The sequence below is a fragment of the Ovis aries genome, chromosome 9 (genome assembly GCF_016772045.2).
Source record: "Ovis aries strain OAR_USU_Benz2616 breed Rambouillet chromosome 9, ARS-UI_Ramb_v3.0, whole genome shotgun sequence".
NCBI lineage: Eukaryota > Metazoa > Chordata > Mammalia > Artiodactyla > Bovidae > Ovis > Ovis aries.
Window position 1 is genome coordinate 78,416,148 of NC_056062.1, and position 18,029 is coordinate 78,434,176.

Here is an 18,029-nt window from a genome sequence, read left to right on the forward strand (position 1 = left end):
CAGGAAGGAAAACAGTATTATCTTTGTGCACTTTCAAAGAGCTCTTGGGTGACCAAGTGCATTGTCAATGAGTAGTAATGTTTTGAAATGAATCTTTTTTTTTCTGAGCAGCAGGTCTCAAGAGTGGGCTTATAATATTCAGTTGTAAAATAGGTGTATTGTCATTCAGGCTTTATTATTCTACTTACAGAACACAGGCAGAGTGGATTTAGCATAATCCTTAGGGACCCTAGGATTTTCAGAGGGTAAATGAATATTGGTGTCAACTTAAACTCACCAGCTTCGTTAGCTCTTGCCCTGTGAAGCTTTGACGCCAGGCATTGATCTGGCTCTCTAGCTGTTCAAGTCCTCGATGGTATTTTCTTGCAATATAAGACTGTTGCATCTCCATTGGAAATCTGTTGTTTGGTGTTGTCGTTCAGTCCCCAAGGTGCATTAGACTCTTTGTGACCTTGTGGACTGCAGCATGCCAGGCTTCCCTGTCCTTCACTGTCTCCTGGAGTTTACTCAGACTCAAGTCCATTGAGTTGATGATGCCATCCAGCCATCTCATCCTCTGTTGTCCCCTTCTCCTTCTGTCCTCAGTCTTTCTGAGCATCAGGGTCTTTTCCAATGAGTCAGCTCTGCATTGGTGGCCAAAATATTGGAGGTTCAGCTTCAGCATCAGTCTTGTCAATGAATATTCAGGACTAATTTCCTTTAGGATTGACTGGTTTGATCTGCTTGCAGTCCAAGGGACTTTCAGGAGTCTTCTCCAGCACCACAATTCAATAGTATCAATTCTTCGGTGCTCAGCCTTCTTTATGGTCCAGTTCTCACATCCATACATGACTACTGGAAAAACCATAGCTTTGACTAGATGGACCTTTGTTGGCAAAGTGATTTCTCTGCTGTCTAGGTTTGTCATAGCTTTTCTTCCAAGGAGGGCTTCCCTGATAGCTCAGTTGGTAAAGAATCCACCTGTGATACAGGAGACCCAAGTTCAATTCCTGGGTCAGGAAGATCTGCTGGAGAAGGGATCGGCTACCCACTCCAGTATTCTTGGGCTTCCATTGTGGCTCAGCTGGTAAAGAGTCTGCCTGCAGTGCAGGAGACCTAAGTTCAATCCCTGCGTTGGGAAGATCCCCTGGAGAAGGGAAAGGCTACCCACTTCAGTATCCTGGCCTGGAGAATTCCATGGACTGTATGGTCCATGGGGTTGCAAAGAGTTGGACATGATTGAGCCACTTTCACTCACTTCACTTCTTCCCAGGAGCAAGCATCTTTTAATTTCATGGCTGCAGTCACTGTCCACAGTGATTTTGGAGGCCCAGAAAATGAACTCTGTCACTGGGTTCCACTTTTTTCCACATCTGTTTGCCATGAAGTGGTGGGACCGGATGCCATGATCTTGTTCAGTGTAGGTGCCTGCGTCTTGCTGGATCTTCTGTGTAACTTGCTGCGGCATCTGCTTGAGTACTTTCCTTCACCTTGCACTCTTGCGTTATGGAGATGGCTTTTTTCCTTAAAACCCATGAATCACCCTTTGCTAGCTACAGACTTTCCTTTTGCCACTCCTTTACCTTTCTCTGTCTTCATAGATGGGTTTCCCTTGTGGCTCAGCTGGAAAAGATTCATAGATGTGAAGAAAATCAGGGCTTTGATCTGGATTAAGCTTTGGTTTAAGGTAATGCTGTGGCTTGTTTGATCTAACCGGTCTACTAAAACTTTCTCCTTATCAGTAGTAAGGCTGTTTTGTTTTCTTATCATTTGTGTGTTCACTGGAGTAGCGCTTTAACTTTTCTTCAAGAACTTTTCCCATATGGAACTTTTCCCGCTATGGAGAACAGTATGGAGATTTTTTTAAAAAGCTAGGAATAATCTACCATATGACCCAGAAATCCTACTACGGGTCGCATACCCTGAGAAAACCATAATTCTAAAAGAAGACACATGTACCCGAACATTCATTGCAGCACTATTTACAATAGCCAAACACAAAAGCAACCTAGATGTCCATTGACAGATGAATAGATAGAGAAGCTGTGGTGCATATACACAATGGAATATTACTCAGCCACAAAAAGGAACACATTTGAGTAAGTTCTGGTGAGGTGAGTGAACCTAGAGCCTGTTATACAGAGTGAAGTAAGTCTGAAAGAGAAAAGTAAATACCGTATATTAACACACATACATGGAATCTATTGATATAAAAATTGTACTGATGAACCTGCTTGCAGGGCAACAGTAGACATAGGGAACAGACTTATGGACACAGCAAGGGGAGGAGAGGATGGGATACTTGAAAGAGCAGTACTGAAACATGCCCATTACCGTATGTGAAGTAGATGGCCAGTGGACATTTGCTGTGTGACTCAGGGGATTCAGCCGATGCCCTGTGACAGCCTAGAGGGGTGGGAGGCAGGAGGGAGTTTCAAGAGGGAAGGGACCTATGTATATCTAAGGCTGATACATTGTTGATGTATGAAAGAAACCAACACAACTTTGCAAAGCAATTATCCTCCCATTAAAAATAAATTTAAAACAAACAACAAAAAAGAACTTTTCCTTGGCATTCACAACTTGGGTAACTGTTCAGCACAGGAGGCCTGGCTTATGGCCTGTCTCAGCTTTTGACAAACCTTCTTCACTAAGTTTAATCATTTCTAGCTTTTAATTTAGAGTGAGGAATGGGTGACTCTTCTTTTTGCTTGAACACTTGGAGGTTGTTTTAGAGTTAGTAATTGGCTTGATTTTGATATTGTTTTGTCTCAGATTAGGGAGGCCCGAGGCAAAGGGAGAGTGATGGGGAATGGCCAATTGGTGGAGCAGTCAGCACAGATAACTTTTATTAGGCTCATATGGTTGCAGTTCATGGAATCCCAAAACACATTGCAATGGTAACATCTAAAATCATTGCATACAGATCATTATAAAAGCATCATAATAATGAAAAAGTTTGAAATATTGTGAAAATTACCAAAATGTGACATATGACACAAAGTGAGCAAATGCTGTTGGAAAAGTGGTACCAGTAGTTTTGTTTTAGGCAGGGTTCCAGCAAACCTTACTTTTGTAACAAAAAGCTCAGTATCTGTAAATCATAAAAGAAGGTATGCCTCTATAGACGTGTTCTGGGAGGCAGTTAAGTTACCTTGTAGATTGGCTCAGTGCTTTTGAAGCCTGTTTTTAAGCTCCTTTTGGGAAGTCTAAGTAGCCTTTGGGCTTCACTGCTGGCTCAATAAAGAATCTGCCTGCAATGAAGGAGATGCAGGAGATACAGGTTCAATTCCTGGATCAGAAAAATCCCCTGGAGGAGGGCATGGCAACCCACTCCAATATTCTTGCCTGGAGAATCCATGGACAGAGGAGCCTGGTGGGCTACAGCACATGGGGTCGATAAGAATTGGGCAACTGAGTATGCATGCAAAGTAGCCTTTATACTTTGATAATGTGGTCTCTCTTGTAAAACAAAGCTGTTCTGGGATGTATTCTCATAACTATTGTTTACTTAACTATTGTTGGTGGGAAAGATTCTCAGCCTTGTGTGATCTCTGGGAGTTGTTCGTTTTAATAATCTTTTTTTTTTTTTTCTCCTTAGGAAATCGATTTTCTTGGGCTTTGTAGCATGTTTTTGTAAGCATGTACAGATTGGCATTCAGCTAAATAGTCAAGGGAACTGTTCGGTAGATTGGTGGACTTCTTTCTCAGTATAGCTCTTTTTTCACAGGTGTTCTGTAGTGTAAATTTTATTTGCCTTGCGTCTCCAAACTCTCATCTTTGTTTCTTTAACTCAGCAAAATTGCTGGGCTCTTTGAGTTCCTCTCAGGGTGCTACAGTTTGATATAGCCTTTAGATGTAAAGCCTGGGCGATAGCAGGGCTTTTCTTATCTCTTTTCCTTTTCTTATGGATCACAGTCCTGAAATGTCTGATATCTAATGTGTGAAAATAGTTTCCCATAATTTTTTTTTTTTTGAGTTTTTTAGCTGTTTACAGCAGATAGATAATATCCTCTTACTTCCTTGTAGTCAGAAGTGGAAGTCCTGTAATGGACACTTTCAAATTTTTAAGTTGTTTGAACTTTCAGTAGCATTCTTGAAAGTGGTCAAGTACTACTTTCTTGTCCTTCATGATCTCATTTCTTAATTATTTATGTTTTCCTGGGGTCTTTTTTCTCTTTGATCCTATTTCTTCTTAGACATTTTCTTGATGGCTTTATCCCTTATCATACCTTTAGGCTTCGTCTGTGTGCTCTGTGTGTGTGTGTGTGTGTGTGTGTGTGTTTGTGTTAGTTGCTCAGTCGTGTCCAACACTTTGCAATCCCATGGCCCGTAGCCCACCAGGCTCCTCTGTCCATGGAATTCTCCAGGAAAGAATACTGGAGTGGGTAGCCGTTCCCTTCTCCAGGGGATCTTCCTGATCCACGGATTGAACCTGGGTCTCCTGCATTGCAGGTAGATTCTTTACCATGACACCAAAAAAATAACGTGGCCAATTCAGATCTCTCCTGGGATTCATATAAACAGTTGGTTACTGGAAATATACATTTGGATGAGAGGAGTTAAACCTAACACGTTCCTCTTCAAGCTTTTTTCTGGTGTTCTTTAGTTTGGTAAATAATGTTACATCAGTCATTTGCTTAAACCAAAGGCTTAAGAGACAGTCTCAACTCCTCTCTTTCTTGCATCTCCGCATATTTAATCAAAACCACTTTCTGTTGACAGTGCCTGCTCAATATCTTGATTAGCTTATCTTTTCTCACTTCTTATTGCCGCTGCTACTATATTCTCTGCATCCATATTTTGAACAACCTCCTGCTAGTTTTCCTTCTCTATTGTTACTTATTGCATGTCCTTCCTCTTGATTACAGGGGGGTGATCTTTTAAAAATAGAGCTCCTTAATATGGTTTACAAGACTCTTTTTAACCTGACCCTTTTTATCTCTGCATCCTGACCACTTTTACTTTATTCGTATGGAATTACTTTTGGTCTATCAACCATATATAATATCTCTCACTTCTTGTTTCTAGATATTTCAGCTCATGCCATACTGTGGATAACTTTAAAAAAAATCTATTTATTTTAATTGTAGGCTAATTACTTTACAATATTGTATTGGTTTTGCCACACATCAACATGAATCTGCCATGGGGCACATGTGTTCCCAATCCTGAACCCCCCTCCAACCTCCCTCCCCATACCATCCCTCTGGGTCATCCCAGTGCACCAGCCCCGAGCATCCTGTATCATGCATTGAACCTGGACTGGTGATTCGTTTCACATATGATATTATACATGTTTCAATGCCATTCTCCCAAATCATCCCACCCTCTCCTCTCCCACAGAGTCCAAAAGTCTGTTCTATACATCTGTGTCTCTTTGGCTGTCTCGCATACAGGGTTATTGTTATTATCTTTCTAAATTCCATATATATGTATTAGTATACTGTATTGGTGTTTTTCTTTCTGGCTTACTTCAGTCTATAATCGGCTCCAGTTTCATCCACCTCATTAGAACTGATTCAAATGTATTCTTTTTAATGGCTGAGTAATACTCCATTGTGTATATGTACCACAGCTTTCTTATCCATTCGTCTGCTGATGGACATCGGTTGCTTCCATGTCCTGGCTACTATAAACAGTGCTGCAATGAACATTGGGATACATGTGTCTCTTTCAGTTCTGGTTTCCTCGGTGTGTATGCCCAGCAGTGGGATTGCTGGGTCATAAGGCAGTTCTATTTCCAGTTTTTTAAGGAATCTCCACACTGTTCTCCATAGTGGCTGTACTAGTTTGCATTCCCACCAACAGTGTAAGAGGGTTCCCTTTTCTCCACACCCTCTCCAGCATTTATTGCTTGTAGACTTTTGGATCGCAGCCATTCTGACTGGTGTGAAATGGTACCTCATTGTGGGTTTGATTTGCATTTCTCTGATAATGAGTGATGTTGAGCATCTTTTCATGTGTTTGTTAGCCATCTGTATGTCTTCTTTGGAGAAATGTCTATTTAGTTCTTTGGCCCATTTTCTGATTGGGTCGGTTATTTTTCTGGAATTGAGCTGCACAAATTGCTTGTATATTTTTGAGATTAATTCTTTGTCAGTTGCTTCATTTGCTATTATTTTCTCCCAATCTGAAGGCTATCTTTTCACCTTGCGTATAGTTTCTTTTGTTGTACAGAAGCTTTTAATTAGATCCCATTTGTTTTTGCTTTTATTTCCAATATTCTGGGAGGTGGGTCATATAGGATCCTGCTGTGATTTATGTCGGAGAGTGTTTTGCCTATGTTCTCCTCTAAGAGTTTTACAGTTTCTGGTCTTACATTTAGATCTTTAATCCACTTTGAGTTTATTTTTGTGTATGGTGTTAGAGAGTGTTCTAGTTTCATTCTTTTACAAGTGGTTGACCAGTTTTCCCAGCACCGCTTGTTAAAGAGATTGTCTTTTCTCCATTGTATATTCTTGCCTCCTTTGTCAAAGATAAGGTGTCCATAGGTGTGTGGGTATATCTCTGGGCTTTCTATTTTGTTCCATTGACCTATATTTCCGTCTTTGTGCCAGTACCATACTGTCTTAATGACTGTGGCTTTGTAGTAGAGCCTGAAGTCAGGCAGGTTGCTTCCTCCATTTCCATTCTTCTTTCTCAAGATTACTTTGGCTGTTCGAGGTTTTTTGTATTTCCAAAGAAATTGTGAAATTGTTTGTTCTAGCTCTGTGAAAAATACCATTGGTAGCTTGATAGGGATTGCATTGAATCTATAGATTGCTTTGGGTAGTATACTCATTTTCACTATATTGGTTCTTCTGATCCATGAACATGGTATATCTCTCCATCTATTAGTGTTCTCTTTGATTTCTTTCACCAGTGTTTTATAGCTTTCTATATATAGGTCTTTAGTGTCTTTAGGTAGATATATTCCTAAGTATTTTATTCTTTTCATTGCAATGGTGAATGGAATTGTTTCTGTTTTCTCATTATTAGTGTATTGGAATGCAAGGGATTTCTGTGTGTTGATTTTATATCCTGCAACTTTACTATATTCATTGATGAGCTCTAGTAATTTTCTGGTGGAGTCTTTAGGGTTTTCTATGTCGGGGATCATGTCATCTGCAAACAGTGAGAGTTTTACTTCTTCTTTTCCAATTTGGATTCCTTTTATTTCTTTTTCTGCTCTGATTGCTGTGGCCAAAACTTTCAGAACTATGTTGAATAGTAGCGGTGAAAGTGGGCACCCTTGTCTTGTTTCTGACTTTAGGGGAAATGCTTTTAATTTTTCACCATTGAGGATAATGTTTGCTGTGGGTTTGTCATATAAAGCTTTTATTATGTTGAGGTATGTTCCTTCTATTCCTGCTCTCTGGAGAATTTTATCATAAATGGATGTTGAATTTTGTCAAAGGCTTTCTCTGCATCTATTGAGATAATCATATGGCTTTTATTTTTCAATTTGTTAATGTGGTGTATTACACTGATTGATTTGCGGATATTGAAGAATCCTTGCATTCCTGGGATAAAGCCCACTTGGTCATGGTGTATGATCTTTTTAATGTGTTGTTGGATTCTGATTGCTGGAATTTTGTTAAGGATTTTTTCATCTATATTCATCAGTGATATTGGCCTGTAGTTTTCTTTTTTTGTGGCATCTTTGTCAGGTTTTGGTATTAGGATGATGGTGGCCTCATAGAATGAGTTTGGAAGTTTCCCTTCCTCTGCAATTTTCTGGAAGAGTTTGAGTAGGATAGGTGTTAGCTCTTCTCTAAATGTTTGGTAGTATTCAGCTGTGAAGCCATCTGGACCTGGGCTTTTGTTTGCTGAAAGATTTCTGATTATAGTTTCAACTTCCATGCTTGTGATCTTGGTCTGTTAAGATTTTCTATTTCTTCCTGGTTCAGTTTTGGAAAGTTGTACTTTTCTAAGAATTTGTCTATTTCTTCCATGTTGTCCATTTTATTGGCATATAATTGCTGATAGTAGTCTCTTATGATCCTTTGTATTTCTGTGTTGTCTGTTGTGATCTTTCCATTTTCATTTCTAATTTCATTGATTTGATTTTTCTCCCTTTGTTTCTTGATGCCTCTGGCTAATGGTTTGTTAATTTTATTTATCCTTTCAAAGAACCAGCTTCTGGCTTTGTTGATTTTTGCTATGGTCCCTTTTGTTTCTTTTGCATTTATTTCTGCCATAATTTTTAAGATTTCTTTCCTTCTACTAACCCTGGGATTCTTCATTTCTTCCTTTTCTGGTTGCTTTAGGTGTAGAGTTAGGTTATTTATTTGACTTTTTTCTTATTTCTTGAAGTATGCCTGTATTGCTATGAACTTTCCCCTTAACACTGCTTTTACAGTGTCCCACAGGTTTTGGGTTTTGTTTTTTCATTTTCATTAGTTTCTATGCATATTTTGATTTCTTTTTGATTTCTTCTGTGATTTGTTGGTTATTCAGGAGCATGTTGTTCAGCCTCCATATGTTGGAATTTTTAATAGTTGTTGTCCTGTAATTGAGATCTAATCTTAGTGCATTGTGGTCAGAAAAGATGCTTGGAATGATTTCAGTTCTTTTCAATTTACCAAGGCTAGATTTATGGCCCAGGATGTGATCTATCCTGGAGAAGTTTCCGTGTGCACTTGAGAAAAAGGTGAAATTCAGTGTTTTGGGGTGAAATGTCCTATAGATACCAATTAGGTCTAACTGGTCTATTGTATCATTTAAAGTTTGTGTTTCTTTGTTAATTTTCTGTTTAGTTGATCTATCCATAGGTGTGAGTGGGATATTGAAGTCTCCCACTATTATTGTGTTATTATTAATTTCCCCTTTCATACTTGTTAGCATTTGTCTTACATATTGTGCTCCTATGTTGGGTACATATATATTTATAATTGTTATATCTTCTTCTTGGATTGATCCTTTGATCATTATGCAGTGTCCTTCTTTGTCTCTCTTCACAGCCTTTGTTTTAAAGTCTATTTTATCTGATAAGAGTATTGCTACTCCTGCTTTCTTTTGGTCTCTATTTGCATGGAATATCTTTTTCCAGCCCTTCACTTCCAGTCTGTATGTGTCCCCTGTTTTGAGGTGGGCCTCTTGTAGACAACATATATAGGGGTCTTGTTTTTGTATCCATTCAGCCAGTCTTTGTCTTTTGGTTGGAGGCATTCAACCCATTTACGTTTAAGATAATTATTGATAAGTATGATCCCATTGCCATTTACTTTATTGTTTTGGGTTCAGGTTTATACACTCTTTTTGTGTTTCCTGTCTAGAGAATATCCTTTAGCATTTGTTGGAGAGCTGTTTTGGTGGTGCTGAACTCTCTCAGCTATTGCTTGTCTGGAAAGCTTTTGATTTCTCCTTCATATTTGAATGAGATCCTTGCTGGGTACAGTAATCTGGGCTGTAGGTTATTTTCTTTCATCACTTTAAGTATGTCCTGCCATTCCCTCCTGGCCTGAAGAGTTTCTATTGAAAGATCAGCTGTTATCCTTATGGGAATCCCCTTGTGTGTTATTTGTTGTTTTTCCCTTGCTGCTTTTAATATTTGTTCTTTGTGTTTGATCTTTGTTAATTTGATTAATATGTGTTTTGGGGTGTTTTGCCTTGGGTTTATCCTGTTTGGGACTCTCTTGGTTTCTTGGACTTGGGTGATTATTTCCTTCCCCATTTTAGGGAAGTTTTCAACTTATCTCTTCAAGTATTTTCTCATGGTCTTTCTTTTTGTCTTCTTCTTCTGAGACTCCTATGATTTGAATGTTGGAGCATTTCATATTGTCCTGGAGGTCTCTGAGATTGTCCTCATTTCTTTTAATTCATTTTTCTTTTTTCCTCTCTGATTCATTTATTTCTACCATTCTATCTTCTACTTCACTAATCCTATCTTCTGCCTCCGTTATTCTACTATTTGTTACCTCCAGAGTGTTTTTGATCTCATTTATTGCATTATTCATTATATATTGACTCTTTTTTATTTCTTCTAGGACTTTGTTAAACCTTTCTTGCATCTTCTCAATCCTTGTCTCCGGGCTATTTATCTGTGATTCCATTTTGATTTCAAGATTTTGGATCATTTTCACTATCATTATTTGGAATTCTTTGTCTGGTAAATTCCCTATCTCTTCCTCTGTTGTTTGGTTTGGTGGGCATTTATCCTGATCCTTTACCTGCTGGGTATTCCTCTGTCTCTTAATCTTGTTTATATTGCTGAGTTTGGGGTGGCCTTTTTGTATTCTGGCAGTTTGTGGAGTTCTCTCTTTATTGTGGAGTTTCCTCGCTGTGGGTGGGGTTGTATCGGTGGCTTGTCAAGGTTTCTTGGTTAGGGAAGCTTGTGTTGGTGTTCTGGTGGATGGAGCTGGGTTTCTTCTCTCTGGAGTGCAATGAAGTATCCAGTAAAGAGTTATGAGATGTCAGTGGTTTTGGAGTAATTTTGGGCAGCCTGTATATTGAAGCTCAGGGCTGTGTTCCTGTGTTGCTGGAGAATTTACGTGGTATGTCTTGCTCTGGAACTTGTTGGCCCTTGGGTGGTGCTTGGTTTCAGTGTAGGTATGGAGGCATTTGATGAGTCCCTATTGATTAATGTTCCCTGGAGTCAGGAGTTCTCTGAGGTTCTCAGGATTTGGACTTAAGCCTCCTGCTTCTGGTTTTCAGTCTTATTTTTACAGTAGTCTCAAGACTTCTCCTTCTATACAGCACCGTTGATAAAACATCTGGGTTAAAGATGAAAAGTTTCTCCACAGTGAGGGACACCCAGAGAGGTTCACAGAGTTACATGGAGAAGAGAAGAGGGAGGAGGGAGTTAGAGGTGACCTGAATGAGATGAGGTGGAATCAAAAGAGGAGAGAGCAAGCTAGCCAGTAATCACTTCCTTATGTGCACTCCACAGTCTAGACCGTTCAGAGATGTTCACGGAGTTACACAGAGAAGAGAAAAGGGAGGAAGGAGACAGAGGTGGCCAGGAGGATAAAGGGGGGAATCAAAAGGAGAGAGACAGATCCAGCCTGTAATCATTTCCCTAAGTGTTCTCCACCATCTGGAACACACAGAGATTCACAGAGTTGGGTAGAGAAGAGAAGGGGGAGGGAGGAGACCGAGGTGACCTGGTGGAGCAAAAGGAGAGTCCAAAGGAGGAGAGAGCAGTCAAGCGAGTAATCTTGCTCCCAGGTAAAAATGGGTACTGAAGATTGGGTTCTTAAAGGTACAAAATTGATAACAAATAACAAAAAGCAAAGGTTAAAAATCTAGAGTAAAGGTTGGATTTTCAAAAATACAATATTAAAGAAAAGAAGAAGAAAAAAGTCACAAAAATTATTTAAAAAAATATATGAAGTTTGCTTTAAAAATAGGGTCTTTTTTTTTTGAAAAGTAATAGTAGGTTATAAAAATGAAAATTAAAGGAGTAATAGAGGACTTAAAATTTAAAAAAAGTTTAAAAAAAAGAATGATCATAAAAATAGTAAAAATATATCTAGGACTCTCTCTGGTGTTGTTGTGGGCAGTGTGGGGTCAGTTCATTTTCAGATAGTTCCTTGGTTTGGCTTGTATTTCTCAAGATCTATAGGCCCCTTCCTATGTAGTTGGTACTAACTACAGGGTTTTAATCTATTGCACCTGTCACTTCCAAGGCGGTTCCCTCTGTTTTAGCTTCTTCTGTTTGCTGGTCTCTTCAATGTCTGATTTCCGCCCTGACACAAGGAGGGCGGTGGTGGACACTTTTTTTGTTAGGCTCACTTGTTCAGTCACGCTGTGGGGAGGGAGGGACACTGCAAACAAATAATACTGGCGTGTGCTCGCAGTGTCTCAGCCACACTGGGCCTACCCTCGCTCCCGGCAGGGGTGCGCTCCCTGCCCACACTGCTCAGGCTCTAGTTTGCTCCACTAGGAACCATCCAAAGCCGGCCCTGTGCTGCATATACCTCCCAGGTCTAAGCCTCTCAGGTTCAGGCACTCGGGTAGTCCTCAGAGGTGCAGACTCCATTGGGCCTGCGTTTTGTGCCTTTCCCAGGTTCGAGCAGCTCAGGTGATGAGGTGTTTGGTGAGCGTGGTCACTGCGACTTACCGCCTCTCCTGTCCCTGCTGCTCGGTTTTCTGGGTGTTCAACCAGCGCACCTTCTCAGGCGGATGATGACTGTCCAGAACCCCAAGAAGTCTTAGTTAGCAAAGAAGCCTGCTTGCAGTTTGGTAGATAATCTCTCTGGGGCTGCGATTGCCCCCTTCCGGCTCTGGCTGCCTGTCACCGGAGGGGTATGGTCTGCTGCCGGCTAATTCTGTTCAGTCCTTTGTTCTGTGCGCGGTCCTGGCGCTGTTTTATGTTAGAGCTTTTCGCCTGGTAGTTATCCCACAGTCTGGTTTGCTAGCCCAAGTTAGTTCGCTCTGATTACCCTCGGGGCATTCAGGCCCGGTCCTTACTCTAAGCAATGCAGCCCGTGCCTCCCTGCCCAGCCCCCGCTTGCTAGTGGTGGATGCAGGCATCTGCGCTGCTTCTCCGCTGGGGGAGTTACGGTTGGGCTTGTAATCTGTGGGTTTTAATTATTTACTTAATTTTTCTTCCCTATTATGTTGCCCTCTGTGATTCCAAGGCTCGCCACAGACTCGGCAGTGAGAGTGTTTCCTGGTGTTCAGAAACTTCTCCCTTTTGAAGACTCCCTTCCTGGGATGGACCTCTGTCCCTACCTCTTTTGTCTCTTTTTTTGTCTTTTATATTTTTCCTACCTCCTTTTGAAGACAATGGGCTGCTTTTCTGGGTGCCTGATGTCCTCTGCTGGCGTTCAGAAGTTGTTTTGTGGAATTTACTCAGCGTTTAAATGCTCTTTTGATGAATTTGTAGGGGAGAAAGTGGTTTCCCCATCCTATTCCTCCGCCATCTTAGGACCGCCTCCTGGATAACTTTTAAAAAAGCAAAAATAAATTTAAAAGTTTTCTCTATGGCAACCAGTTAAGTAGCCCATAAAACTAAAAGCTCATAAGTAAAGTCACTACAAGTTGGAATATTTGCAACCAAAATCCCAGAAGAAAAGTGAACTGAGATCATGAATAGATGATTTTGCTTCATAGTATATTAAAAGATGCTCAACTTCACTCACAGTAGGAGAAATACAAAATAAATCTGAGTTACAAGTTTTTACCTAATATATTGGCAGAAATCCAAATATTTCCAAATACAGACTTTAATATATCTATCTAGATATAGAGTTTAGTACTCTGTAGGTGGAATTGTGGGGAAAGAAGATTTCTCATGTATTACTGGTAGGAAAGTAAATTGGTATAAGCCCCCCAGAGGGCAATTTGCTGGTGTCAATTAATTTACATATATATTGATATAATGTACAATTGTAGTAGGTAAAATATACCAAAATGGCAACCCACTCCAGTACTCTTGCCTGGAAAATCCCATGGTCTCTGAAGCCTGATAGTCTACAGTCCATGGGGTTGCAAAGAGTGGGACACCACTGAGCAACTTCACTTCAGAATATACCATAATACAATCAATTTAAATAAATATATAGTTATTATAACAGTGATTTTATTATGTTATTATATTATGCTTATAGTATATGTACGTACTTATCATTATGTATACTTCTCTATGGGCTTCCCTGGTGGTTCAGCGATAAAGAATCCGCCTGCAGTGCAGGAGATGCAGCAGACACGGATTCGACCCCTGGGTCAGGAAGATCCATTGGAGGAGGGCATGGCAACCCCCTCCATTGTTCCTGGACAGAGGAAATTGGCAGGCTACACTCCACAGGGTCATAAAGAGTTGGACATGACTGAAGCGACTGAGCCACACAGACACACACTCACGTCTATATTTTGTGTATTTATATATTTTCTTGCTATCACAGTTTCACGTTTGGGAATTTATCCTAAAGATATACAAGTACATGTATGAGCTGACTTACCTATAAGCTTATTTATTGCAGTGTTTATAATAGCAAAAGGGAACCTAGATATCTATAAGTGAAGGATTGCTGAGAAAAAAGAAAAGAATGAAGATGCTGTCTATCAATTTATGTTGTAGAGATCTCTAACAAACATTTTATGTTGTTCTGTAAAACATCAAAGTATGTAGCAGCGTGGGTAAACAAGTATATATACAGTGTGTGTATAAAATGGGCTTCCCTTGTGACTCAGCTGGGCTTCCCTGGTGGCTCAGAAGGTAAAGTGTCTGCCTGCAATGTCAGGAGACCTGGGTTTGATTCCTGAGTTGGGAAGATCCCCTGGAGAAGGAAATGGCAACCCACTCCAGTACCTTTGCCTGGAAAATCCCAGGGACAGAGAAGCCTGGTAGGCTATAGTCCATGGGGTTGCAAAGAGTCGGACACGACTGAGCAACTTCACTTTCACTTTTATATTGTGTGTTAAAAAGGGGGAGAAATAGAAATATTTTTACAAAAGTTTCACAGGAAGGTAATAAAAGTGCTTATTCTTTGAGGTGTTTCTGGGAAGATTAAGAACAGGAGTTGCAAGGAGACTGTATACTGTACACGTTTTTGTATTTTTGAGTTTTGAACCATCTGAATATATTATCTGTTAAAATTTTTAACTCTATAAGAGATCTTATGGAAAATGCTTTTTCTTTTGTTTTTCTCGTTAGTAAGCTAAAAAAGCTGAGTGAAGACAGTTTGACTAAGCAGCCTGAAGAAGTTTTTGATGTATTAGAGAAACTGGGAGAAGGGTAAGTACAAAAAATACAAAAGTAGCATTTAGATAATGACAGAACAGTTACAACGTCCCATGTAAGATTAGTCCTTCGCTAGAGTATATTTAATTGAATTAAACAGTGAATGTATAGAGGGAATGTACAATACCTGAACATAGCAAAGGTCATATATGACAAGCCCAAGCTAACATCATACTCTATAATGAAAAACCAGAAGTATAGGAGAACTTCCAAGATAATAAAGGCATAAAACACAAAACAGATTAGATCAGTAAGAACAGGGCAAAGGAAATAGAGAAAACAAAAATATAAAATAGTAAGATAAATTTAAGTTAGAAGGAATAAAGTAAAATGTATTTTTCACTAAATATCAGTTCTCCCATAGACAGACTATTAAGGTCAATTAAAATGTAGAACTTAGCTATATGCTGTTTATAAGAGCCTGTGTAATACAAAGGGTGGACATATAGTGGTATTTCCTATTAGAGACATCAGATAAGAAAGAGGTAATCACATCAAGAAAGAAAGCACAAATGGCAATGTTTATATCAGATAAATTAAAGTTAAAAGATCATAAGTGAGTAAAGAGGAGTTAATATTCAGATAAAGAATGAAGAGGGATATTAGGTAATGATATGAAAGAGAACTCACAATGCAACACAGTAAGACCTGGTGATGTTGTGAATTGAGTTTGCATTGTAATTCAGCTTCTGGCAAGATTAGATGTTGGGTTGCAGAAGTCTCAGTCCTGGACGTATAAGAAATAAGATTTTCTTTGAATCATTCAGAAGTTTTCTGGCTCTCTCAGTCTTGGCCTGGGAATTTAAGCCCTGAGCTTGTTGTATTTGTTTTATGACTTTTCCAGCTTAGTTAGGAGCAGACATTCCATTCTGCAGTTTTTGTACTCTTATTTTCACTGTAACATTCAATTGATTCAGGTACTTGGTCTTCTAAAGCTTTCCCTAGCCTCCAGGAACTAAGGATAATAATTTAAATAATTATTTTGCCATCAGATACCTTAGTCTCAGTGTTCTGCTTGTCCCTTGCATTGAAGTCATTACTATCTTTAAATCTAAGAAAGAACTAACCCAAGATTCCCATTTCTTAAGATTCTTTCCCTTGGAACCACTTCCTTTCCTTCAAACCACTTCCTTCGCCAAGACTATTGGTAGCAGATCATGGTTAGGAAAAGAAAGGTTACTCTATGAACTCCAGGTATAAAGAGTTTATTATGAAATTTGGAGCTCAAATGACTTGTGGAAAGATGGGATGCAAGGGTTATGGACTCTGTCACTGAAGCTCAGAGAAGCTAGTGCTGAAGATCTCAGTTTGAAGCACTGAAGTGGTGTTTCTCAAAAGCTCACATGGGCTCTGCTGGAATCCCTAAGAATCATTTAGATGCTCCCACCAGCTGTCTTAGTCTGCAGCAGCAGTGTGGTTGGTTATCAAGAAGCTCAGCAAGAAGCCACTGTGTATCTGATATTTGGTCAGGCATCTGCTGCAGCTGTATTTGAAAAGTGATGGTCTTTCTTCAGTTTTTTGCCATTCAGATTTCATGAATGTTCTTCTCATTGTCAGACTCTTAACTGGGATCCATTCAGGGAAGGAAAATCTGGGAAATGTAGTTCCCAGTTTTCTTTTGTAGTGACAGGAAGACCTTAGAAGAGACTGATGGTGTTGCTTAATTGGCAGTAGTTAATCTAGCTCTTGAGTTTAGACTAGCTTTTGAGGGGCTATATATATGTATACATACACATACACACACACACATACATACCGTCACACACACATATATATGTGTGTATACATATATATATATCAGTTCAGTTCAGTTCACTCAGTCGTGTCCGACTCTTTGCGACCCCATGAATCGCAGCACGCCAGGCCTCCCTGTCCATCACCAACTCCCGGAGTTCACTCAGACTCACATGGTTTCAAAAGGGGAAATACAGATTTCCCTTGCTCTCTGAAAGTAGAGCATTCTTATGAAACCTTTAGTAAGTTGAAACATTGTAATGCAAAGAAAAGCTTCCCTGGTGGCTCAAATGATAAAGAATCTGCCTGCAATGCAAGACACGCAGATTTGATCTATGTCAGGAAGATCCCCTGGAGAAAGGGAATGGCTACCCACTCCAGTATTTTTGCCTGGAGAATTCCATGGACAGAGGAGCTGAAGCATATACATTACAACACATCTTGCTAACGGTTGCACAAAATAAATTGTGAGATAAAGGCACAGATCCTCTCAGACAAAGCTCAGAGATATGGTGGCTTGATGCTGAGTGTAGTTCTAGGAATGAGCTTGGCGGTGCCACTGTTGCTGCTCATGGTACTTTCTCCCTCTCTAATGGCTCCTGCAAAAATAAATGTTGAATGCTGTTTTTGTTTTCACCTTTTTTTGTAAAAGTGTAAATCCTCTTCAAATTTCATCTGGTTAGTGAAACGTGTTAATCCAGGCCTTTTGTAAAAATGAAGGGGTGTAAAGTGAACTTTTGAAAAGTGGGCTTAACTGTATACGTGTGTGTGTGTAAATTAGGACTACACACACACACACACACACACACACACACACACACACACCACCACCCCTCCCCACCCCCCATGGTGAAGGTTTCAATTACCCCTAAGCAGTCTGGGCAGGTGTGGGACTCTGATATTTTGCGGGTGGTTTTGCTTAAGATGAGATCAGCCTTTTCTCCTAACGTGAGATTTTGGCCGTTTTTATTCTATATTCTGTTCTTTTAACTTCCATTTATATATCTTCTTAATGCTGCACTTGTTTGAGTTGACAAACCGTAAGTCTATTTCTTTCATTCATAAGAAACACAGCAAATCTTTTTCTATTAATTTGGTGATTTTAATGAATTTTAAGTCTATAATTGAAGCATTAAAGCTAAGATATAATTCACTTTTAAAATTTGTTTCCTTTGATTTGTCACCATTGAGTAGTATTTTAAATTAGAAAAGACTACATGTGAAGACTCAGACTCTTTCTCTAATAGTTATGGTGTTTGAAGGGAAAAAAATAAAGGAATGTCTTGATTTCTTTTAGGTCTTATGGAAGTGTATTTAAAGCAATACATAAGGAATCTGGTCAAGTTGTGGCAATTAAACAAGTACCTGTTGAGTCAGATCTTCAGGAAATAATCAAAGAAATTTCCATAATGCAGCAATGTGACAGGTATGAAGAGATTTTATTTCTTTACTTACCTTCATTTTGATAAGTTTTGCTAGTCAAGTACAATAAAAAGTCTTTGGTCATCTTAGTTTTTCCTCCTGACTTCCCATCAGAAGTAAGACTGATCTTTTAAGAAAGGTGAGAATAGCTTTGTTGGGTTGTCTTAGGACTTTCAGTTCTAAGCAGAAATGATATTATAAAGCAATATGTGGTGATAGAATA

The 18,029-nt window shown here is 39.5% G+C and overlaps 1 protein-coding gene across 5 annotated transcripts in view; it reads left to right on the forward strand.

Annotated features, from left to right (window-relative positions):
• Positions 1 to 18,029, forward strand: part of STK3 (serine/threonine kinase 3) — a 309,832-nt gene that overhangs the window by 32,378 nt on the left and 259,425 nt on the right. For 2 of the 5 annotated variants that reach the window (XM_027973184.3, XM_060393930.1), the window contains exons 2-3: positions 14,564 to 14,644; positions 17,682 to 17,810. The exons of 1 other annotated variant lie outside the window; for it this stretch is intronic. In XM_027973184.3, the coding sequence (XP_027828985.1) occupies positions 14,564 to 14,644; positions 17,682 to 17,810 (210 nt within the window). Of the gene's footprint in view, positions 1 to 14,563; positions 14,645 to 17,220; positions 17,425 to 17,681; positions 17,811 to 18,029 lie in introns of those variants that run through there. 2 more of the 5 variants (XM_027973186.3, XM_042254446.2) reach the window with 2 other exon arrangements.